This window comes from Talpa occidentalis, unplaced genomic scaffold, assembly GCF_014898055.3.
Source record: "Talpa occidentalis isolate TD23 unplaced genomic scaffold, MPIMG_talOcc4v2.1 talOcc4.3, whole genome shotgun sequence".
In the NCBI taxonomy this organism is placed as follows: Eukaryota; Metazoa; Chordata; class Mammalia; order Eulipotyphla; family Talpidae; genus Talpa; species Talpa occidentalis.
The window spans coordinates 42,810,332-42,835,939 of NW_023603184.1; the positions used below are offsets into that span (position 1 = coordinate 42,810,332).

Below are 25,608 nucleotides of genomic sequence, written 5' to 3' on the forward strand. Positions count from 1 at the left end.
TCCAAATCAAACCTCAAGTCTTCTGCCAGAATAATCCTTATAAAACTGAAATTCTGATTACTCTGAAAATAGTACAAAATTCCTTGGATGGTTCGCTATATCCTCTCTTGAACTAGCATTAAAAAAAACTAAAAGGGCCTCCCTGGTGGCACAAGGGGTTAAGATGCAACCTATGAAGCTGACCGCAGGCACTGTTCAATCCCCAGCAAGGGAACTACCCAGATGTTGCAGCAGACCTCTCCTGACTCACCTGCTGCTTCCCTCAGCAGTGTATTTCAGTCAATCTGCCCATTCTGTTCCCCACTCTGACTCTGGTGACTCCTCTCACCCCCATACCTCTGTCCTGTGCCCCTGCTCTTGTATGCAGAAAAATAAAATAAATCTTTAAAAAACAAAAAACCTAAAACCTTCATTTTCTGATATTTACCTTTCTAAAACAATCTCTCTTTAATTCGCACTCACATTATACATTTATTATACATGCAAGTTTTTTTTTAAGATTTATTTATTTATGCATACAAGAGCTGGGGTACAGTCCAGAGATGCAGGGGGTGAGAGGACTCACCAGAAACAGAGTGGGGAACAGAGCAGGCAGACTGACTGAAATACACTGCTTAGGGGAGCAGTGGGCAAGACAGGAGAGGTCTGCCGTGCCATGTGGGTTGCTCCCTGGCCGCTGGGGATACAACTCATGCTGCAGAGGCTGCAAATCGCTTCACAGTGCAGTACTTATTAACCCTTTGCGCCACCAGGGAGGCCCATACAGGTAAGTTTGAATGTAAATTGTCACTAAATGGATCTTTGCACACAGTATTCCCTCTACCCAGAAGTCCTTCATTCAAATGACCAACTCTAACTTGTCCTTCAAGAGTCAGCTGATAAATCACTTGCCTAGGCTAGGGAAGATAACCCTCCTATGTACTTCCATAGTAATCTATAGAGACAACTCATTCATTTATCAGGCACTGTGCCAGACTGAGGAAATAGAGCAATGAATAAGATCACCTAATGGAAAGAAAGAAAATGAACATGCAAATACTAAAGAAACAGGATAATTACAAGTTGGGATAAGCAAGTCAGGGTTGGGTAGGGGTAAAGGGGGTGTTATTCTGAAGCAGTAACATGCAAGCAAGGACCTGCTTTTTTACTACACTCTAAATTGGGAAGACTAGTCCAGGCACAAGGCAGCCAGTGGACAAATCAGGCAGTGAGAAGGGGCTTTATATATTCAAGAAGTAGAAGGTGGGTTACTGTAACTTAAGATCAAGAATGAGATTCAGTGCTAAAAACTTTGTTTGGAGTAGGACGAAGTGAGAGAGATCACTGTGGTGCCTTGATAGATCAAGATAAGGAGGTTAGAGTTCATTTTTAAAATTTGGAGTAACCACTGAAATGTTTTAGGCAGGGTTGTGGTATGATATGTTAATGATGAATTAAGACTTGCTGGTGTCTGAATGCAGAATAGATAATGGTGAGGTGGGGGTGGGGGGGCGGCGGTAGGAGTATAGGTAGGAAGACAAAGCAAGGACCCAATGACTTGAATTAGATGACACTGGAAACAAAACTGGAGAGACTGAATATTTCTGTAGAAGACAGGCACCAGAATTTACTGATCAATTAGATGTGGAGTTGGGGATACAGGCAGGGGAAGCATGAATTAAGTCCACTATTACATTTTTCACTTAAGCAACTGTGTGGACAGTAGTAACTTGCTGAGATGGGAGGACTAGGAGTTTAAGAGGCTTTGAGGGAAGAAATCAAGTTAAACTTAAGACAATGTTTGAATGTATATGAAACATTACAGGAAAAAAGACAAGTGGGTTCAGAAAGAGAGGCTGGGGCTGAAGTTGGTAGGCATCAGTATGTAGATGGCACACAGTCTTGGAACTGATAAGACCACTGGGGAGAGATTATAGATTAGTACTCTCAGTGGTGATGTTCTCTAGCAAATGTTTTGGAAATGTGTAGGGGCACTGAGTCGGCAGTAAGCCAAGAAGTCTTGCAAAAAAGATTCCTGCAATCTCCCAATAGACTAATGCTTTACTAGGCATTCACATGGTTACTGGTATAAAATTATCAACCAAACAATCCAGATTTGAGTTGCCTGGTACACATGGTCATTACTTTTACCAACTTCATGTTAGGTATTAGTATGAGGTTTTGTTTGGAAAAGATGTTTGAGCAATGGGTGATTTTTAAGGTGCCTTCTACCCTAATATTCTATGATTCAACCAACCTTTCCTGATCATATAAAGTTTATTATTTAACCCAGCCTTTCTGTACAAAAGAAGAAAATCTGCTAGGTTATTCTACCACTGAAAGACAGAAAACTGTAGAGCCAAGAACTGGGAAAGTAAGAACTACCAAAAACTTAACAGTGTATACCAGTGACTTTCATATCATGAGGGCCTAACAGCCTCTCTGTTTCTTTGAGGATTTCTAAGAAAATATTAAATAAATATTTTGAATTGCTCTCCAGTTATCTGTTCTCACAGCAGAACAAATATAGCTGAGTCGTTTTAAAATCTCAAGGGAATGAAATAGAAAACCCCACAAAAGTCTGACTCCGCCTCCATGTAAACATGTAGCAAGGAGAGGGTAAGCAGCAGATGACTGAATAGTGACAAGGAATTTAGTCAACAATGGAAAATTTATTTGACCTCCACAGTTACTGAAGTGCCCTTATCTCCTAAAGGAGTACTTTATCTCCTTTAACTCTTTTTCCATCTTCTACTTGTTCTCACAACCCCCATACTCTTCCCTATTCCATTTCTTCAGAGTCCCAGAAAGGGACAGCTGAGAAAGACTATATAAAGAGAACACGTGACATGGAAACCCATAAGGTCTAAATCAAAACAGCATGCCCTATTTATCCTCACCTGCAATTTCCTTTAAAGAACAGGAAGGTAAGAGAGTATTCACCAACTGGAAGCTCCACATAACCAGTGAATATTCTATTTTTTTCTTTTTCCCAATTAAGGTACTGTAAAGAGGCTGTGCCTTTCACAAAACAGATAATAAAGAAACAAAGAATCTCTGAGTTAGAGGAGACCTTACTACTACTTCCCTTTTACAAAAGAAGAAAATTAAAAATTAAAAATTGTTTTGCTACATGTTAAACCAAGAGTCATACGTAACCAGTTTTGTGCAAGAATAGTACTAGAAGCCAAACTTCTCAACTTTGCAAATAATCATCTTTCTAATATATCAGGTGGCTTTTTCCCTCCTGTATAGTAAAAAAGCCACTGCGGGATTCAAAATGCTTTAAAAATATATATCGATAATGCCAAAGTATGGAATTCTGATCATATAAAACAAAACATAAGCACTAATCAGTTGTACAGTGCCCAATGATCTATGGTTCGGTAATTTTGTTCCCCATCAAGCTGTGTCACAGCAGGGACTGCTTGCATTTCTACAGGAATTGCCCTCGCGTTTCAGCAGGCTGCATCCTATGTGTAAAAACTAAAGCCAAGGAACCAGGCTCAATCACCTGTATTCTACATGTTGGTTATGTAAGCTTCAAGAGTCACCTATTATTAACCAGTCAGGGAAATAAGTCTTTCACTGACCTAATAATTTCCAATAAACCCAGCTGTTGCCATACTTCCTAATTGCTACAAATATGTGTGCATCTTAGTGTACACTGAATTTCTAGTATAAAAATAATCTTTCTTAAAATAGGCATCCATTGAAATTCCAGGACACCCACTAACTAGAACACCCACACTCAGCCTTGAGAAAAGGTTTCATTTTGGCATCTATTTGATCAGCAGGAAAGGAATCCGTTAGCTCAGACTGTTTGTAAATAGGCTGCTTTCCTGCTGAGCAGCCTGAGAAAGAAGGAATAAAGAAGAGGTCTGGAGTCTGTAAGATCAGAGGGTGAGGTTGGGGAAAACAAACAAAAAGATGAATAAACAATGCTGCCCATCCTCCTCCTCCCCACCCCCATTTTCTTCCCCAGGAAAGGAACACAACACAAAATTGTTCAAAAGATTTGCTCCCAAATGTGGCTGGGAAACTGTATCAAACGTTTTCTTCACTACTATTAAAAAAATACTAATAATTGCTATTTAGATGCCAGATTGGGGCTATAGATGGATAGACATGGTCCCAGCCCACTATGTCTTCATCCCATTTCATAGTGCCTTCCCTGAGAAGGGAAATTTACTGTCTAGAGGTAAGTCTCCAAACCACATGTATATATTAACTAAATGAACGTGTCCTCCCACTTGCCGAGGAAAAGGAAAAAGTTAGACTCTTGGGAAGATGAAGTGAGAGGGAAACATACAAGTAATAAAGGCAACTTAGGAATATTACTTGTCAGAAAAATTCCCCCTTTAGTCCCTTCTGATCATGAAGAGGATTCCAAACCTTTTCTTCATCTTTAACACATGAAAACTTTTCTTTTATTCCCTCTTTTCTATTTCTACCGCTTGTACCCAGTCCTGGCACATATCACTTTACATCTAGGTTTTGTCCAAATGGCCTACGATCTCCTCTTATCTCTCCTTTTAATCTAGTCTTCCTGCTTCTTTCCTTCAGTCTTGTCCATATTTACAGATTCTCACTGGTTCTTTAGTGTGTCCTCTTCTCTCTCCTAACCTACTTTACCTTTCTGGGCTGATTTTCCATTATTCTGCATTAAAGACACGCACGTGAAAGAGAAAAAAGAAAATCACATAATCATAATTTTCAAACCCAATAGATCTTGTCTCCCAAATGCTGGCTTAGTCATTCCTACTCTGAGAGTTTGCTACTGCTGTTCACCCCCATGAATGCACCTGCCCTGAGAAATACTGCTTTAGCAACTTCTTAGCACTTAATAATATACTGCTTTATAATGTTATTCACCCTTATATGTATCTGTCTCTTCAACATACAACAAGCTCTTTTTGAGCAGGGACTATTTCGTATTTCTTTTATCCCCCTAAAAGAAGTTGGTTACCACCAGCAGAGTAAGTGATCAATAAATACTTAATAAACAAAGCTGCACTAAGCATACTGAATCCTTCTATCAAAAATTCCTTCTATGAGGAAAAAGAAAAATATTGGCTGGTTTCACTTATAGGAGGAATGTAGGGGAGCCAAATAAAGATCAGGAAAAACAAAAAGACAAAACTAGCAGGCAAGTATAAATTGGAGACATTCAACAGGGGAGGGGGATGAGAAGGGAGAGGGATTAAAAGAGGGGGAAGAGGACAAGGGATGATGGTGATGGTTCACAGTGTCTTGGTGGGGGAACTACACCAGAGGAGACATCAAACACTGTACAAAAATGAACAATGAAGTAAAAAATATATATAAATACCAAAAAAAAAAAAATTAAAAATAGATCTTCCATACGAACCAGCAATTCACATTCCCACATATCTACCCAAAGACGAGAAAACACTAATTCGAAGGGTCATGTGGAGTCCTGTGCTTGTGGTAGCACTGTTTATAGCAGCCAAGTGAGGGAAAGAACCTACCAGCCAATGACTGAGGAGTAGATTAGGAAGATGTGTGTGTGTGTGCGTGTGTATGATGTGTGTATATCGATATATATATATGTGTGATGGAATAAAAAATTATAAAAGAAAAAAATTCCTTCTATGAATGTTAGTGCCTTATTTCCCAAATCCCCTTCAAATATAAAAATTTAAACCCATCAATAATTAGTAAGATATATATATTTTCTAGCAGCTGCTAAATGGAGGAAGGCAAGTTACTGATATTTGCATCAGTATTAGTGTGTGAGTATGTGTGTGTGTTTGTGTGTATATGTTCTGAGATGCTACAGATAAGCTATTATTATAAAGCACATTGCTATGAATTTCATCATTTTGATGCAATTTAAAAATAATCCAAAAAATAGTCATATCTTTTTCAGGAATCAAAATGTCTCCTGAAGTCAACAATGCTATGGAATGCTTCTTTCAAAAGGCATTCATAAAATAAATGTACAATATCCAACAAAACCCATTCTCCCAAACGATAAAATGGTACAGGCCCTAAAGAGTTAAGTTGAAAAAGCTTTCCAGTGTTTACAAAGCTGACATTTTCTTTTCATTTATGATTAACTGAATTCTAATGTCCACATTAGCAACATGAAAGGTCATGTAAAAAAACAGGGAAAAATCCACTTTCTGATTTAACAATGGAAACAGCCATTTGTAGGAAAAAAGTCCCCTCTATATTGAAAGCTCAAAGGTTTCTGTCAGAAGTAAAACTAGTCAACACAACCACTTCTGGGAAAAGGCAGGCTAGGGATAGAGATAATGCAAGTGGACGTGACCTGGTATTGACATACATGAACTACTTTCTAAATATAGCCACAATCCAGCCACATCTTAGGATCTACCATTTCAATTCTTGTCTAATCCACTTTCATCTGTCCACCTGGATTATGGCATTATATTCCTAACCGGTTCTTCTTCTTCATAGTTCCCCACCCACTTTTATTCTCCATATAACAGCCAAAATGATCTGAGAAAACACAAGTGAGTTATGTTACTCCTTTGCTTAGAGCTCTCAAAGTATTTCCTATCTCACTCAGTATGAAAGTTCTCATAATGGCCTACAAAGTTCTGTATCTGAGGTTCCTAATAGGATATTTCTGTTATCACAATGATTAGAGAAAGGCACTAAAATTTAGTGGGTATTACCTGTTTCAAATACCCTATAGAACTTAGTAAATTACGTGAATTTTATTCAATATACTCTGAATTTTTCAGAATACATCCTCAATATCAATCAAAGGAAAGAGGTACTTTGATGTAGAACTCTGTCCAGAATTATTCAGGATTTCTCCGATCCCATCACTGTAATCAACATGATTAATGGTATTTGAATACCCAATATAACAGGATACACAGTCAGCAACTCTGTATAAAGGCTAATTGTGATCTTCTGCACTTGTCATACTCTAGTATTAATATAATGAAATACAGTAATTATATTACTTTCATTTATACCTATTATATATTAGGATGGGAACACTAAATTAAATGTATATAAAAAGTTTGTTATTTGTATTTTATTTCAAGAGAGCAGAGAGACTATTACATTGTATTTGTCATTCTGAAGAAAGTGTTGTACCCTATGAGGCTGCACACTGCTGCCTTTCACAGTCTGTACTGACTGCTCACTTCGTACAGCAGGTGCAGCCTTGGCTCCCGCTATTCCTCTCCCCACTCATCACGCTCCATCATATTGGCCATTGTGGCTTTCTTGAAAACCTCAAGCAGTGCTAGCTACTGGCCTCTGTGTTTGCTGTTCCTTCTGACAGAATGTTCCTCCTCTAGGTAGTAACAAGCTTCACATCTATGATGTTCTTGTTTGAATATCTTCTCAGGGGGGCTTTCCCTGACTGCCCAAATTAAATCTGAAAATTTATCTCTGGCATTCCCTCAGCTCTTTTTGCTATATTAATTTCTCCACAGTACTTATAACCAACCATTCTATTATTTATGGATGAGCAAAAAATCACTCTAAATCACAGTAACTTAAAATAATCATCTCTTACTATCTTTTACAGTTTTGTGGGTTGCCTGGGTTCAGCTGGATGGTTCTTGCCTGGGTGTCTCTTGTGTGGTTACAGTCAAATGGCAGCTGGGAGTGAAGTCATTACAGGCTTAACTGAGCTAGACATACAAGATGACTTTCTGCCCCACAAGTTTAGTGTCATAGATGAAAAGGCTCAGATAGACAGTTGGATGCTGGCCAGGAATCTATGTCTCACCACTCTACCTTCCCTCAGGTCTAATTCAGCTAGCCCAGTAGTCATCTTCATCTACAGATGGCTTCCTCCAGAGCTCACCTTCCAAAATACAAAGGGCAGAAGCTCTGAACTAATGACCTGCCCAAGGAAGCTTTACGTCTACCATGCTCTACTGGTCAACAGAACCAGCCCAGCGAAGTGCTGAAGGGGACAACAGAGAGGATGAATACTGGGAAGCAGAAGAAGAATACACCAGGGGGTTAGTTCTCTTTAGAGACAGTTACTAAAATTCCTACCATACAATACACTTTTATATATCAGTGTTTCCCTTTCTATGAGGATATACATTCCATAAGGAAAAAAGAGTCCTGTGTATTTTTTACCATGATACTCCTTATTAGCACGTTATATACTCCTTAATTAGAAAAAAAATTAATTACTGCCTTCGGTAAGTGGTGCACATAATTCATTCTACATGCTGGTTTTTATCATGGGCTCTCCCTTATCCAAAATGCTACAAATTTAACTTTCTGGAAAGGGAACTGGGATGGATCTGGTAAGGGACCAGGAAAATGAATAACTATAAGAAAGTGAAAATCAAAATCAACAAAAATCTATGAACCAGAGACACTTTGGGGGGGTGGGTGGAGGGATTGGGGTCAAAATGGGGGGGGTTGAAATTGTATGGGGAATATAAAAATAAAATTTATTATAAAAAAAATTTAAAAAAATTAAAAAAAAATAAAAGCAGATAATGAAAGACAAAGTTGGGAATAAAAATCAGATAGAAATATCAAAAAGATTTACAAACTGCTTGCTTTGCCCTGTGGGATCGCACCACTGATCATTGAAACACCTAGTTTTTCCTTATGAGGAAACTCTCCTCTCACACTTACAAAATGTGAACCATAATTTGATATTTAATAATTCTGTATAAATTTTTCTATATAATTATCCTTATAAAATATAAAGTACTATTAACATTAAACATTTCTTTACTTTGTCTACAATTTTCGGTATAAGCTTTTCATTCTGGGTAAAGAAAAACTACATTTCTTGAGGATCAACTTGTTTTAATTTGAAAACCAAATCTTAATTCAAAATCCTCAACATATGGTCCTTCCTGGTGGCGCAAGGGCTTAAGATGCACCTATGAAGCTATCTGCAGTCACTGCAGCTTGAGTTTTATCCCCAGCCAGGGAGCTACCCACAAGGCGCAGCAGACCTCTCCTGACTTGCCTGCTGCTCCCCTCAGCAGTGTATTTCAGTCAATCTGCCTGTTCTCTTTCCCACTCTGTCTCTGGTGAATCCTCTCACCCCCACACCTCTGGCCTGTACCCCAGTTCTTGTATGCATAAATACATAAATCTTTTAAAAAAAATCCTCAACATATGACCCATTACAAGCCTATGCATACTATCATATAATGGGGGGGGGGGGAATGAGCTAGCTGGTGAATTCTCCCAACTGATAAAGGCAAAGCAACTACACGTGTTTTGTAGGGGGTTGACCATGACCACTTAGCTTTGTTAGCTCATGTCTACCTTTAATGTAATATATAATAAATGTTTCCCCAAGACAATATTGACTGCTCACTAGAATCACTTGGTAACTTTAAATATTCCCCATTCCAGAACGCATCCCAGACCAATTAACCTGAATTCCTGGGCTTCTAACTTTCTAATGCTCCTAGAGGAATTCAGTATGCGATTGAGATTGAGGATCATTGTCTTAAACTAATCCTTCTCCTTTATCCCCTTCATTCTATTCTAATCTTGTAGTGGAGGAAAAATAAATGAGAAAAAAAATTATTCCAGAAAAGGGGGAAACTTTTCAAAACAACATAAACAGCATAAAATATTTAAAAAAATCCAAAAGCCAAATAACACAATAAACATAAATGACTAAATTAAACAATAAAAAAGCAAGGACTTAGTGGTTAAATTTTAAAATATATCTAGGTTGTACACTGTTTCCAAGAAAAAGATAAGACAAAGGGGTTGATAATAAAGGGTAAATGACAGTAAAAAAAAATGCCAAATAGCAAAAAAAAAAAAAAAAAAACCCAAGTTGATATGGTTATATTAATATCAGAAAAAGCAGACCAAAAGGCAAACAAAAGCTGTAAAAGCTGTGTTAGGTAGGGGCCACTTCATAAGTAAAACTTGATTTCACCAAAAATGACTGTACATTTGTGTGTATCCAATAACATGACCAAAAATATATATCAGATCCATCAGTAAGTGACAGATAAAGAAATATAAGTATTAGTAAATAAGCATATTATAGATTTGATCATACAATTAATAATTTTATCTTAATAGACACACATTGCACACTGAAAGTAACTGAAAAATATATTTTCTAAAGATACACAGAATGTTTATAATAACATAAAAATATAAAGAATCTAGGAATAAATGTAATTAAGTGGTGCTTCACGATTTTTATAAAAAAGATTATTAAATTCTATTGAAGAACATTAAGGAACTCCTATAATATAAGGACTGCTAATAGCACGTCCAGAGATGGGAAGGTACAATTCCAGAACAATACTATTTTTGAATAAAAGCCAAACAAGGATATTGTGCAGCTTGACAAGATAATTTGTAAGTTGATATGGAAGAGTAAAGGATAAACAATCAAGAAACTCCTAAAGTAAGGTAAATGAATTTGCTTTACTACATATTAAGATTTATCAAAGAATTATAGCAATTGAGACAGTAAGGCACAGGGATGCTCTAATAATCCAGTGGGATAGAATGGAGCACACAGAAACAGGCACATATTTGGAAACCTGATTCATAATTGAGCTAGTAATTTTAGTTACAAGAAAAAAATTACTCAATATATAAATAGTAACTGAAGTAAGTAGCTACCCATTTGGGGGAAAAAAACTGGACTCTTACATTACATTTAAAACTCAGTTCCAGGTAGATTAAACACATATGTGAAATACACTATAAAACTATTAGGAGATAATTAGAAGTCTTAAACAAGACATATTGATAAAAGTACAAACCATGAAGGAAAACAATGAAATTTGACTATATTAAAATTAAGAACTCAGGCCATCAGATGATAGTATAAAGAAAAAGAAAAGGCAAGCTTCAAACTAGAAGTCATCTGCAATAATATACTCAATAAAAGATTAGTATTATCCAAAATATAAAAACACTACAGTAGACAGCACAGTAGAAACTATTATATAGAGAAAATAAGTGTCCAATAATAAGATTCCCAACCTCACTACTTATCAGAGGAAAAACAAATTAAAATCATATCAAGACCTCATTTTATATACATAAACTTGGTAAAAAAAATTTCAGATTTTTAAATTTTTTTATTTTTTTATTTTTTACATCATTGTTCATTTTTAAACAATATTTGCTTCCCCTCACCCCCTCAGGTGTAGTCCCCATAGAATTTCCTTCCCCAATGCACCCATGCACCATCACCTCAGTCCCCTGTGCTCCTTCCTCCCTCCCTCTGATCCCTCTCCCTCCACCTTCCCTACAGGATGTCTCTGATTTATAATTGTCCATTTTTGCTGTGTTGTGTTCTGTACACCTATGTTTACTGCAGCACTATTTACAATAGGTAAAACCAGGAAACAACCTAAATGCCCCAAAACAGATGACTGGATCAAGAAGATGTGGCATATATACACAATGGAATATCATTCAGCAATCAAAAAAGATAAACTCATGCCATTCGCAGCAACATGAATGGAACTAGAAGGCATTATGCTCAGTGAAATAAGCCAGAAGGAAAAAGAAAAATATCGGATGGTTTTCACTTATAGCAGGAATACAGGGGAACCAAATAAGACATCAGTGTAAAAAATAACAGTACAAAAACACAACACAGCAAAAATGGCAAAAAATTTTAAGACTGAAAAAATCAGGTGCCTGCAAGAATGTGAAACAGCACACCCTGCTGGTGGGAGTTTAAATTCATTCTTTTCTTCACATAAAAATGGGTATTTATTTAGTGAAGTTGAAGTTATTGATATGAACATGCATTTATTCTTCATTATATATATGTCCTTGAAGGCATATTGGAATCTCTTAGAGAGCTGTAAAAACACTAATGCTTTAGTCCTAATTCCCACAGATTCTGATTTAAGTAGAACAGAGTATTTGAGGGAAAAAAAGGAAAAATGAGCTCATCACAGAATAGTGTAATTGTATACATTGAAAAAAAAAACATGCAAAAAACACCCTCCAATATTTTGCTTTAGGGCTCATTCATGTGACAAAACAGAATAATAACCACAAAATAGTGGGATAAGGGTGGAGTATAAGGGAGGAAGGCACAACGTAGGGCATCAATGGTACAAATAATGTTTCTCAAGTTTAGTAGACAGTACAGGTGTATGTCTTACACTATCTACATAGCTTATATTTCTTGATAGCTATACAATTTCTAATAAATAGGGTTACATATTACTAATAGGCTAGTTACACAAATGAGGAGTACTCATGATTCTCCTTCTCTCAGAAAAATAAAAGATTGTCTTGAAAAAGAGGCCAAAAAGAAATGGTAAGCATGCTTTATTTTAGTGTGGTGTTCAATCTTAACTATTGCCTAATACCGGGTTAAAAAATACAAAATTATTAATTCAACAAATATTTATGGAGCATTTACCATGTGCCAGGGAGCATGCCAGGTACAAAACAATAATGTACATGAAACGTGATTTCTGCCCTCCTGAAGGCAAACTGATTGCTCTTTCAAAGGTTGCTAAAAAGATGATACATGTAATGGAATGTCACCTAGTACCTGAAATATACTTGGTATTTAATAAGTGCTATTTTCTTTCTTTTTCTGCTTGGATTATTTAAAGCTAATTATGTCTTTTACAAGTCCTACCTAGTGATCTAACACTACACAAAAACACCAGTAAAATGACAATATGACAGTAAAGTATTATACAAATATTACTTGACTCATGAATATCCTCTATAAATATTAGATGTTATTAATTTGGATCATTTCAGGTTAAAATGCTGGCATCTGTATCAAATTAAAACCATTTTAAATTAAGAACCCATGCACACCTGTATTCAGATTTCACAGTATTTTCTTTAATATTCTTAATGATTCAATTTAAAATGTAAACTTGTACTATATTCAACTTGCTTTTAACATGGCCACTTTCAAATTCTCATTATTTTGGTGGCATTTATTATTACAGAATTTCATTTTTCCCATTTAAAAATATCTTGCAAATTTATGATACTGAGTAGCAAAACAGAAATAACTCTAAGTCAAATAGCCTGAGTGCAGACTTTTCACAAAAACACAAGACTTAACAAATATTTACAGGATGAATCAAATAGTGCAATTTTAGTCCAGCTGTGTAGCTGATGAGATCACATCATTTTGAGAATGCACTCCACTTAGTAGATACTACAGAATGGAAGCTAACAAGCAGCAGCAGCAGGCTATAGCAGATCAGTTTGCAATCTAAGGTAATTTTCTTTCACTATGGTATTAATTCACAAGCTCCTCATAGCACAGTAAAGCAGTAAAAAGACACTGGGTGGAAGCACACCAAGTTCTTAGGGCCATCCTCTTAGTGACCTTGAACACAGATTTGATTCTCTAAATCTAGTGGAACATTTTCTTTCCTTCCCTTTTTAATTACTTTAATTGAAAAAGTAACATACCAAATCAAAATTGGAAAACAAGTTTAAAAATTTGTTGATACACTGACAGCTGATTCATAGGAAAACACCCACACATTTTGCTGAAATAAAAGTCACAACGTCTCCAGAGGGAACTAGGTCAGTGACTGCCTGTGGTAAGAACTGGGTAGAGGGGAATCAGGGATGGAAAGTAGAGTGACTTTTACTTTATGCTCCTTTGTTAACTCTGGAATTGTGTACCTTTTATATATGTTATCTTTTTTGTTTCTTAAGTAATATATGTATATGACCAAAGATTTAAAGAATATGGCTCCTATGGCTGTAAGCAACACTATTGACGGCCTCTTATTTATTTTCCTAGATATGTTCCAGACATTTTTACATACAGAAAGTGGAACCTTCCTAGTAAAAACAGACATTCAACTTGAGGAAAACGGCGTCTTCAGGCTGAAAGTTCCATAACACTGAAACAGCCCATAAAAATAATCAACAAGTATCCGAATATTTCACCTTTGTCAGTTAGCATGTAGTTCCCTATAAGGAACTTACAATCTAGACGAGAAAAAAACTGATGTTAAAAAAAAAAAAGAAAGAAAAACCATTAAAGAACAACTGAATGTTAAAAAAATAGGCTATAGAAACTGACTACAAATACAACAGGAGTTGGAAGAGTTATTTTGAGACAAGGTTTGACCGGGGTTAGCCCACAGACCATCTGAAAGTTTGAAAGAACACAGAAAAGAATCTTAAAGAGTAAAAACATCAAGTAAAACCAAATGATTTGTGTCACAAATCACACCATAAAAATTCATAAACTCCCAAATCCTGAAGTCCAATAACTTCTTGTTACCATTTCTAGATGCATAACAGCTTGCAACAGAGAAATATTGCTGCTTAGATCAGACTGTTTCTACACATTAAAGATTTTCTTATTTTTGAAAAGCAATTTTAAATTTCACATATGTCATTTCGCTTAATCCTTACAACTTATAGACATAGGGTTATTCACATTTTACAAGTGAGGAACTGAGGGTTCCGGTGGTAAAAAGTAGCCCAGCGTAGTCTTTTTTTTTTTAATCCTCACTTTTGGCATGATCATATCAGGAGTTTTGCAGTTACTCCTCAGGAAAATGAAAGTTTTCTAATCAAAAACAAAAGAATACCTCCTCTCCACCACTCATCATCTAAAATCTCTGGAATTGGTCCCAAGGGAAGAGAGCAAATGAAGAAACATCTATACATCTGTAGTGTTTGAACAACCCTCTTGCTCCCTTACGGACCACAGGTCAACATGACAGAAAAAACCAAAGACACAGATCCCCTCAACCTCCAGGTCTCAGTCAGAGGACTGAGTGGGCAGTACACCAGCATTTCCCATTTTGCCCACAGCTACTTGTTGCAGAAGCTAAGTTACAGGCAGGTGTGGCCAAAAGATGGGGGTTCCCTTTTCTTCTTAGTCCCTTTTTGTGAGTTAGAGGCTCTGCCTTGGGCAAGGCACTGCTTAGAATACTAGGCCTGCTTCTCTTGCCCCAGCTGGGGATTGCTAACTAGGGATGAGGTGGGGATCCCATCTTGGAAGAGGCAAGTAAAGGCGATCTAGATCTGAAGCTGCTGCCACCAGCTCCACTGAGCACTCACCTCCTTACTCAGAAGGTCACTGAGAAAGAAGTATCCATTGTCCCTGCTTCAGCTTTCAATCTTAGTTCAGAGATTTTTGCCTAGGGGTAGAAGTAGCCCATAAAACAGACTTCCAAATCTCTTCCCCAAAAGAACTGACTTCCTTTGTAAGAGTGTGAAGTTCAAAACTAAGGGTACTCTTGAAAATGGTGGTTGTGGTGAAAGGCAACTGGGAGATTGACAGATTCATTGCAGATAAATGCTATATTTAACCCTGCTGGTTTTCTGAAGCAAAACTAGGGGAAAGACAGCTGGGAAGAGTCCTTTTGGGGTCAGAATTAATCTCAACCATTGACCTTGGGAAGTATCTCTTCAAAGGAGTCTGAATTTGACTGGCTCAATCTATGAAGCAATTTATGTTCCAGAACATGGTTGGAAAAAAACAGAGCAATCACCCTGCAACGAGTAGAACGTTAAGAGTTGTGTATGGTTAGGAAAGAGAAAGCCCAAGAGAGCTGCCAAAATCACTGCCATCTCAGGGTGGCTGTACACAGACCTACGGCTGCACCCCCTGACAAGCAACATCAGAGGCTTTATATTGTGGGTGTTTTGGAGGGAGGAAGGACAGACTTGTATCTAGATTAAAAGACTCCTATAATTCAGTAATAAAAAACCAAATAACCCAATTAAAAAATGGGCAAAGGACTTTATAAATAGCTATTTCTCCAAGGAAGGTAAACAAATGGCCAATAATCACACAAAAGAGGCTCAACAACTTTAATCATTAGGAAATGCCAATCAAATCCACAATGACATCCTATTTATACTTCACATTCATGAGGATGGCTATCATAATAAAGAAATAAAAAATGGCAGGCACTGATGGGGAAACACTGCATTTGGGAATGTAATCTGGTGCAGTCACTGTGGAAAATAATTTGTCAGTTCCTCAATAAGTTAGGCAGAGAATAACTACATGACCCAACAGGCCCACTCCTAAGTGCATACTCAAAATAAAAAAATTAAAACAGGTATTCAAACAAAAATATTATGTGTATGCTCATAGTAGCATTATTAACCAAAGCCAAAGGTGAAAAAAAATCCATGTTCAGTAATAAATGAATGGCTAAACAAAAGGTGGTATAGCCATACAATGGAATATTATTCAATAAAAAAGAAGTGAATTTCTGATATATGCTGTAACAGAAGCCAGATACAAAAGCTAACATATTGCATGATTTCATTTATATGAAATACCTAGAGTAGGAAAATTCATAAAGGCAAAAAAGCAGATTAGAGATTACTAACAGCTGGGGGGAAGGGAAATCAATACATGTTGAGTGTCTGCTATAGAGTTTATGCTGGGGTAATGAAAAAGTTTTGGAAGCAGTTGTGAAGACTGTACAACACTGGAAGTATAACTAATGGCATTGAATTGTACAACTACAAAAGGTTATGTAGTAAATGACCTAAATCTGTATCTATGTTTCATCCAATAATTAAAAAAAAAAACAATATAATGCCAAACTTTAGTACACAGTATGAGACTCCCAGTATTTGATTCCCCATAGTATGAGATTCAGATATAAAATTATACACTTTCTTGGGTTCTGTTTAATAGGCTTACTCTTTCAGTTCATTCTTTCCTTTAAAGTTATAAATTCTAGGGCCTCTCCGGTGGCGCGGCGGTTGAGCGCTGGGCTGCGAAGCTTCCTGCAGCCTCCGCAGCGCCGGTTCGATCCCCAGCCACCGGGAGAGGGTCCCACATAGCGCGCAGACCTCTCCTGCTGCCCGCTGCTCCCCTCAGCAGTGTACTTCGGCCCTTCTGCCTGTTCTGCATCCTGCTCTGGCTCTGGTGAATTCTCTCACCCTCCCGTGCTTCTGACTGTACCCAGTGCTTGTATAAATAAATAAATAAATCTTAAAAAAAATAAAGTTATAAATTCTAGACTTGCATAGTAACCCTATTACATGAAATACTGTTCCTAGATTTTCTTAGTCTCACTTAATCTCATAATGTGTGACAATTTATCTGTCATACTTTGGCAAAGTTGAATGGTAATTAAAAGCTTAAATGTGAATTACACATTTACATACAAACTGTCAGCATTCACAAGCAAAATGCAAAAAGCAAACCCACAATATGATACCACTTCACACTCTCTGGTATGGCTATAATTAAAAAAAAAAAAAAAGACAGGCAATAATAAGTGTTGACAATGCTGTGGATTTTGGAACCCTAGTACATTACTGGTAGGAATGTAAAATGGTGTAGTCACTTTGGTTTGGCAGGTTCTCGAAATATCAAACACAGTTATCATATGAACTGGCAATTCCACTCAAAAGAAATGAATCATATGCCTATCCAAATGTTTTCACAAATGTACATGGCAGCATTATTCATAATAGCCAAATTGAAGGTTTTGGCTATCATTCAACTGCTAAATGGAGAAATAAAATGTTGTATATCTACACGATGAATACTAGCTGGATATAAAAAGGAATGAAGTGCTGATATATGCTACATCAGGGATGAACCTCAAAAGTTCTGTGCTAAGTAGAAGAGGCTGGACACAAGGGCACATGTTGTGTGCTGCCATTTACATGAACAGCTCTAGAAGAGGTAAGCCTACAGAGCAGTTTAGTGGCTGGTGAGCACTGGGGGTAGGAATGGGAAGAGACCACTAATGGGCACTGGTTTCAATTTCAGTTGATAGAAATATTCTAAAATTAGATTGTAGTAACAGTAGATAACCCTATGAATATACTAAAAACTATGGAACATCACACTTTCAATGAGCAAAAATTATAACATGTAAAATATATCTCAATAAAGTTGTTTTTAAAAGATCTGCGCCATTTCTTCATTCCTATAGTTATTCAATATTATTTCCTATGACTCACCAACTTGAATATCCTAATCTGCCCATCCAGAGTGAGTGGAAACCTCGCTCACTTCAACGGCCTGACTCTGCTCACCTTATTTTGCTAGCTGGAACACTTTCCTAGGATACACTCAAGTCACAAATTCATTTTGAATTTTTTTTTTTTTTTTTTGACTAAGTCAATCCTCACTGACATCATTTTTCTCTAGATTCTACACTACATCATTGGTAACACTGCAACTTCAAATGTACACAGAAAGCAGTAAATAGATGTTCTGAGACCAATTTCCAGTGTGGGGGTTTGGGGAGTGGCGGATGGGCAGGACTTCTTCATACACACAATAAACACTGCTCTGGTCACCAACTGGGTATCCTACCATTTGACTTACTTCTGACACTATCCTCCCAGAGACAGCACCAGGGTCCATCAGTGCTATAAGACTAACTCCAACCGTTCAGAGCCAGTTGTAAGACTAGGTTGTCACCTGTACTTCTGATCTACTGGCCACAAATCAAGAGGCTCCCCCTTAAGTTAAATTAATTTGCTAGATAGTATAGCTTACAGAACTCAGAGAAACATTTTTGCTTAATAATCACTAGTTTATTATAAAAGGACATAATAAGGAACAGTCAAATGGAAGAGATGCCTAGGTCAGGGTACGTGTGAGGGGGCATGGGTGTCTATGCTTTCTTTAGGCATGCCGTTCTCCCCCAAATTTCCATGAGTTGACCATTTCAGAAGCTCGCTTAACCTAGTCCTTTTTTAATTTTTATTTTTTGGAGGTTTCATTAGTTAGGTATGACTGATCAACTCATCTGGTGATTGATTTAGCACTCCATCTCTACTCCCCACCTCCAACAGGGGGCATGGGAGTGAAGGTTCCAACCCTCTAATGGTAGGATCCACTGGAAATGACCCCCATCTTTAGGTGCTTTCTAAAAGTTACCTCATTAACATAATAGGAGACACACTTACAGCTCTCATCACTTAAAAAACCCCACAGGTTTTAGGAGCTTTGTGCGAAAAGTCAGAATGAATACAAATATATTATTAAAACAGTATCACAGCTGCTTTATCTTTTCCCTATCAATGCCTAGTTTTTGCCACAATCCTTAATTCTGGCCCTTAATCTCTTTTATATTCTCAGAGACAAACTACTTACTCCAGAATTGTAAAGACCAAACATAATAGTGGGAGCTCAGCTAGGGCCTTAAGACAAGGAAATGTGTACAATCAGGGCATACTGTAGGATAAATAACATCAAGAGTGGAAGAAAAGCATGTGCATTCCTTTCTCAACCCCTGCCAACTCACCAGCTTTACAGGCCAGAACCCCAACTATATTTTAGCATTTTGAACACAGATGGACCCAAATCTCCGCTGAATAACAAATGAGTGCCTTGAACACAACTTTCTACATATGTATTCAGCAATTCCCAAATTGTAACAAATATCCAAAATTTTAAAGCAGGAATGGAAATAAGGAAAAAGAAAACTAAAATGATGAGACATACATTTACTTCTTAATAGCATTTTAATAGGTGCATATTCTTACTGTGCATTTCAAGGTGACCTCATACTTTTGCCCTTAAACCTGAGGGTGTAGGATGTATCCTTATCTTTATTTTTTTAAAGATTTATTTATTTATACAAAAGCTGGGGTACAGGCCAGAGGTGTGGGGGGTGAGAGGATTTACCAGCAACAGAGTGGGGAAAGAAACAGGCGGATTGACTGAAATACACTGCTGAGGGGAGCAGAGGGAAAGGCAGGAGAGGTCTGCTGCGCCATGTGGTAGTTCCCTGGCTGGGATCGAACTCATGCTGCAGTGGCTGCAGGTAGCTTCATATTGCTGCGCCTTAACCCCTTGTGCCACCGGGGAGGCCCCTGTATCCTTGTCTTTAAATAGTTACTGACACTTCATTGTTGTCAGAGCATAAAAGAGAACTATTAGGAGAAGAACTTAAATATGAAATGCCATTTCTCCTAAAAGTGAGGTGCCAAGATTCAAACCCCGATGGCTCCAGAGGCAGTCAAGAGGAAATGCCTTGGAACTTGGCAGTACAGAGGTGTGTAAGGCGGGAATAAGGAAGCTTGCTTTCAAAGGACAGAGCACTGGGAGAAGCAGAAATCAAGTCTCAGGAGCGGAACATTTTTTAAAAGCAACAAAAAGAGCAGGCCACAGCATAAAAGCCACACACTGCTCAAATCTGATTGAGACTCTGACTGCAGGGGCTTAGGATCAGTGAATTCAAAAGCATCTCTTTCTGGCACTTTAAACAGATGAGTTTAACTCCACCATATAAAATTACTCTTCCTGGCCCTGAAATACTAGGAATACAGACTACTACTCATTTGTTTAGCTTCAGAAATATATTTCTCTCTTCCTATGTATTTATACTTATTTGTAATTTGCCTTATGGTGTTCAGAGGTCAAAATACACACATTATATTCATTCAGACCTGCTTTATGGGATTTCCCTGATAGCAAAGCAGTTATTTTTTATGCTTGTTACAGATATTTTTGCTTGTTTGAGTCGCTAATAATTTCTTTATTCATAAAACTTTTTAAAATTATATCTTTCCTTCTCTGTCATTTATTTTTTAATTTGCAGAGGTTTAGATTAATGGACTATAGCGAGTCTGGCATGAAGGCTGCAGAGTGATGATGCTGGGCTCATTGCCATGTACTCACAACTCAATTATAGCAGAACAAAATCAACCACTCCCTGAAAGATAAATGGACAATCCTACAGCACACTTCAGGAGCAAAGGTCCAGCAGAAAGGAGTAAGAACAACTTTCTTTTATTATTTTGAAGTTTTGGGTTTTTTTTTAAGATTTATTTATTTATTCATACAAGAACTGGAGTACAGGCCAGAGGTGCAGGGTGTCAGAGGATTCACCAGAGACAGAGCAGGGAAGAGAATAGGCAGACCAACTGAAATACACTGCTGAGGGGAGCAGTGGGCAAGACAAAGAGGTCTGCTGTGCCATGTGGGTAGCTCCCTGGCAGGCCGGGAATGGAACGCGTGCTGCAGAGAGTGCGGATAGCTTCATAGTGCTGTGCTTAGCCCCTTGTGCCACCAGGGAGGCCCAGAACAACTTGCAATGAACTGTGTTTGCAGGGATACCAGGGCAGTACAACCCATGAGAGGGAGGGGTGGCTACTGTATGGAATGTCCCTATAGTTGCACATACCCACACATAGGACATTGGCGACCCTGGACTATGCAGGATAGGGGGGTACACAGAGTTAGTGTCCAGGACAGAGGGTGCACTTTGGAGAACTATAGGAGCAGGGGTGCAAAGTAATGGTTAATGCTTTGAGCCTGAAGCTTCTAATACAGAACAGTTCTCAGTAGGGAACCTGTGGGGAGAACCAGGTCAGATTACCTTTTTCTCCTCAGAGGAGGCTAATAATTGCAGCCTGAGACTTGGATATTCAAAATACCTGCCACACCTCCTCCCTCAGCTAAAACTGAGACAACTGAATACTTTTACTAATCAGAGTTTAACACCTGTTAACACAAGGCACAAACCACAAACCAACCGCCAGGATAAAGGTCTGTAATGGAAAAGATAACAACTCCCAGTTTGTGACCCTTTCTCAACCATAAACTCTGTGCTACTGCCCTGGGTCATTTCTATTACCAGTTCTCCAGTCACTTCAACTAGTGCAAAGGCAGCAGTCTAAGCCTATCCCTATCCCAAATGCTGGAGCAAACAAATCTGGAGAGGAGTCTCAATCCAGCAGAACTGTGTGATACACTTGAAGAAAAGTTCGTAGTAACAGTTCTAACAATGCTCACAGAACTCAAAAAGCAATGGATGATATAGGGCCTCCCTGGTGGCGCAACGGGTTAAGCACCACACTGTGAAGCAATCCACAGCCTCTGAAGCACGAGTTTGATCCCTGGGCAGCCAGGGAGCAACCCACATGGCACAGCAGACCTCTCCTAACTCACCTGCTGCTCCCCTCAGCAGTGTATTTCTGTCAGTCTGCCTGTTCTGCTCCCCGCTCTGTCGCTGGTGAATCCTCTCACCCCCAGTATCTCTGTCCTGTACCCCAGCTCTTGTATGCATAATAAATCTAAAAAAAAAGCAATGGATGATATAAAACAGGGACAGAATAAAGACAGAAAATTAGTGATATTTATAAAGTTACAATCAGAACTAATAAATCTGAAAAAATTGTAACCAACAGAACTCCTTAACAGCAGATTTAAAAAAAGCAATGAAGAGAATTAGTTATATCAAAAGCACAATGTTGGAGAACAGAAATAGAACAACAAAGAGAAAGAAAAATAAAAAGTGAAAATAGTGTAAAGCCCTTTGGGATAACTAAAGGGTTCTTATATATCATGGGGATCCAAGAAAGAGAAGCAAAAGAGAAAGGCATAGAAAATGTGTTTAACTAATGGCTAAGAATCATCTCAATCTGGGAAATGGACCCAACATTGTGATCCAAAAAGCCCAAACAGTTGTAAATGAAATGATAACAGAGACACAAACTTCAAGACACATCATAAAACTGCCGAAAGCCAGTGACAAGAGCAGAATACTGAAAACAACAAAAGAAAAAAGGGTAACTATAAGGGAATGCCAATTAGACTGTCAGCAGATTTTTCAGTAGAAGCACCACAAGCAAGAAGGGAATGGCAGAAGATATTTAAAGTACTCAAAAAGATTTCCAACAAAAATCTTTTACCCTAGAAAATTAACACTCAAGACAAAAAGAAGGGTAAGGACCTTCACTGAAAAGCAAAAACTAAAAGAATTTATTAACACCAAGTCAGGTATGAAAAAACTACTAAAGGGTCTACCATAAAGCAAGGGAGCAACAAATTCAGTGGTAACAGACACCTAACTTAAATAACAAAAAGGAGGACAAGAGTAACAATGTGGGATCAGACTGGCCCACAGAACAAATCTGAGATCAGACTGTGCAATAAGTTACATAAATAATCCATCCTACACTAACGTCAGCAGAGCCTTCAAACAAAAATCAATAGTTGTAACACATAAGAAAATGGAAATGAAACCAAACAAAACATAAAAATGTCAAAAAAGAAAAAGACAAAAAAGAAAACCCAAACCAAATAAACCCCAAAGTGACAACATAGCAATGAGCAATACTTAATTAAGTAAATGATCTGAATTCATCAGTCAAAAGGTGTAGAGTGACTGAAAGGCTTTCAAAACAAAGTCCAACCTTCTACTGTTTACAAGAAACTCATCAGCAAAGACAAGCACACACTTAAGGCTGAAAGACAATCCTAGAAACAAACGAATCAAGGAACAGTTGTACTTTTATCATATAAAACAGACTTCCAATAAAAAAGTCAGTGAGATGAACAATGCATTCTAATTAAGAGCTTAAGACAATAAGAAGTGATAACATTCAGATATATATGCTGCAATGATGAAATACTAAGGTATATATGACAATTACTACCAGAGCTAAAGAGAAATAGGGCAAATAATAATACCAGTGTATTATAATAATCCACTTACAATGATAGGCAGAGCAACAAAACAATAAATAAAGGATTAAAAACATGTAATAAAGAAGTGTAATTTTTTTTTTTTACTTCAACATTCAGAAGAATATTAAGGTGAAGGAGAAAATAAAATAAATTCCTTGAGAAAATTGTAACAATATACGTATTGTTATTTTATCATTTGCTGTAAATCCTCTCACTTTAAAAGTTTAGCACACATTTTTATTCTACATTTTGCAGAAGGCTATCATCAAGATTTCATTAAGCGATGTATAAAGAAAAATAGTATTTGATTATTATTTTGAATAATGACTTCAACATAACAGGACAATCTGTCCCAGTGAATATTTTGTTCATTATTGACAGTCAGGAAGTACTGAATCAGAGATAGCAGTCAGACCTGTAAACAGGTCTTCTCACGATGGGATAACTCAAAGCATATAAAATTTTTTTTTTCACTTCTCAGAGATACAGATATCAGAAAATAAATGAAAGAAACACAAAACACCTGTTACCAACCCAGCTCTTCCTGTCCACTATTATGCTACTAGCCAATGATTTTTAAAAAGTAATCAAATTAGCAAATGAAAAACTCTCAAATGTCTATAACTAAGAAAACTGGTAACTATTATATTATTTGCAACAAGGGCAGGCTGCCAATGTGTGACACATACTAAGAGCTCAAATGTTTTTTTTTTTTTAGCATTTTACACCTTTTTTTGTTTTTTTATTTAAATATTTTATTTTATATAATTCTTATATCTTTTTTTCATCTTTGCTCTATGTATGCATTTTCATTTTGGTTATATTCCCCATACAATTGCACCCCCCCCCCCTTATTTTGACACTAGTCCTTCCTTTCCCCGCCCCTCCCCCACCCTCGCTGCAGAGGCTGCGGGCAGCTTCCCAACCCAGCGCTCAACCGATGCACCACTGGGAGGCCCAAGAGCTCAAATATTAATTGTTGAAGAGACTAGAGCATTCATGAGACACATGAACATCGATTTCTTAAGAAAAAGATATTTTAAAAAGATTCTGAGTAAGAAAATACTCACATGTATACCATTCTATTTTAATTTATATAAATTATTCTATTTATAATAAAATAAAATTCAATTATAATTTATATATGTATACATTTATATGATGTGTATATATAATGTATTATATATAACTGGCGGTTGAATTTGCACAAAAGATGTCCTAAAATTTTATTAATCTTCTCAAATATCTCTATTTCATACAAAGCAAACAAGAAATGAAAAATTCACTCTTTTTAGCACAGTGTAAGCGACACAGCCAGTAGGACAGGAAATCAGAGAAGTTTGAATTTGCTATATGCCTATATATTTTTAAGTGTTACTATTGACAAAATTCCATGTTCCGGTCACAGCCTAGTCACACAGCTTTTTCTTTTAACTTTTAAAAGGAAAGGCTTATTGGGAAAAGGGAGAAGATGATGCTAGAGACACAGGCAGGCAGAAAGCGCTACCTTTTGCCAGTGCAGAAATTATACTGATAAAGTGTTCTTTTGGGAAGGGATGCATCACTTATAGAATTGTTGTCTATTGTTAATCATCTTTAGGGAGTCACACAATTCTTATTAAATTTAAATAAGACCCTCAGATGAAAATTATCAGCGCAATATATCCCCCAAGATGGGAGGTACAACTTACTTCAACTTGAAAAAGTTCTCCAGCCCCCTCACAATCATTGGACGTGATTATTGGAGTGTGGATATGCACAAAGCCGCTGTCCTGGAAAAAAACAACAGCACTTTTTCAGTATGCTTGTATATGAAATTTCAAGAACATACACCTTATTATATCATAACACCATATCAAATCTCTCCCTAACCCCACAAATAAAACTACTGAATGATCATTTGAGTGTTTTACTATGCCCAAGAATTTTTCATCAGGAACAGACTTATTTAGTCATATCTCTTTACTTCAAAGATAAGGAAACTGATGCCCAGAGAGATTTTATGAAGTGCAGTAAGTCACATAGTTGCAGAGTCAGCCTTTCTCTGCTGTGCTATTTCTTTTCCCCACTTATCTAACACACCGGTAGTGATCCCCCTCCCCCACCCCACACACACTCTCAAGGATAATGCCCAATGATATAGCCCACATTGCTAAGGGATTACAAAGTGATCAATATGAAGTTCAGTTATTTTGGAATGAGACCCTCAATTTTAACAAATGACTAAAAAAGGAGAAAGGCTGGTAAAAAAATGGTTTCTAGGA

The 25,608-nt window shown here is 37.3% G+C and overlaps 1 protein-coding gene across 2 annotated transcripts in view; it reads right to left on the reverse strand.

Moving 5' to 3' along the window:
- Window positions 1–25,608, reverse strand: part of NARS2 (asparaginyl-tRNA synthetase 2, mitochondrial) — a 135,013-nt gene that overhangs the window by 88,472 nt on the left and 20,933 nt on the right. For both annotated transcript variants that reach the window (XM_037523043.2, XM_054699565.1), the window contains exon 5: window positions 25,036–25,116. In XM_037523043.2, coding sequence (XP_037378940.1) covers window positions 25,036–25,116 — 81 coding nt within the window. The remainder of the gene's footprint in view (window positions 1–25,035; window positions 25,117–25,608) is intronic.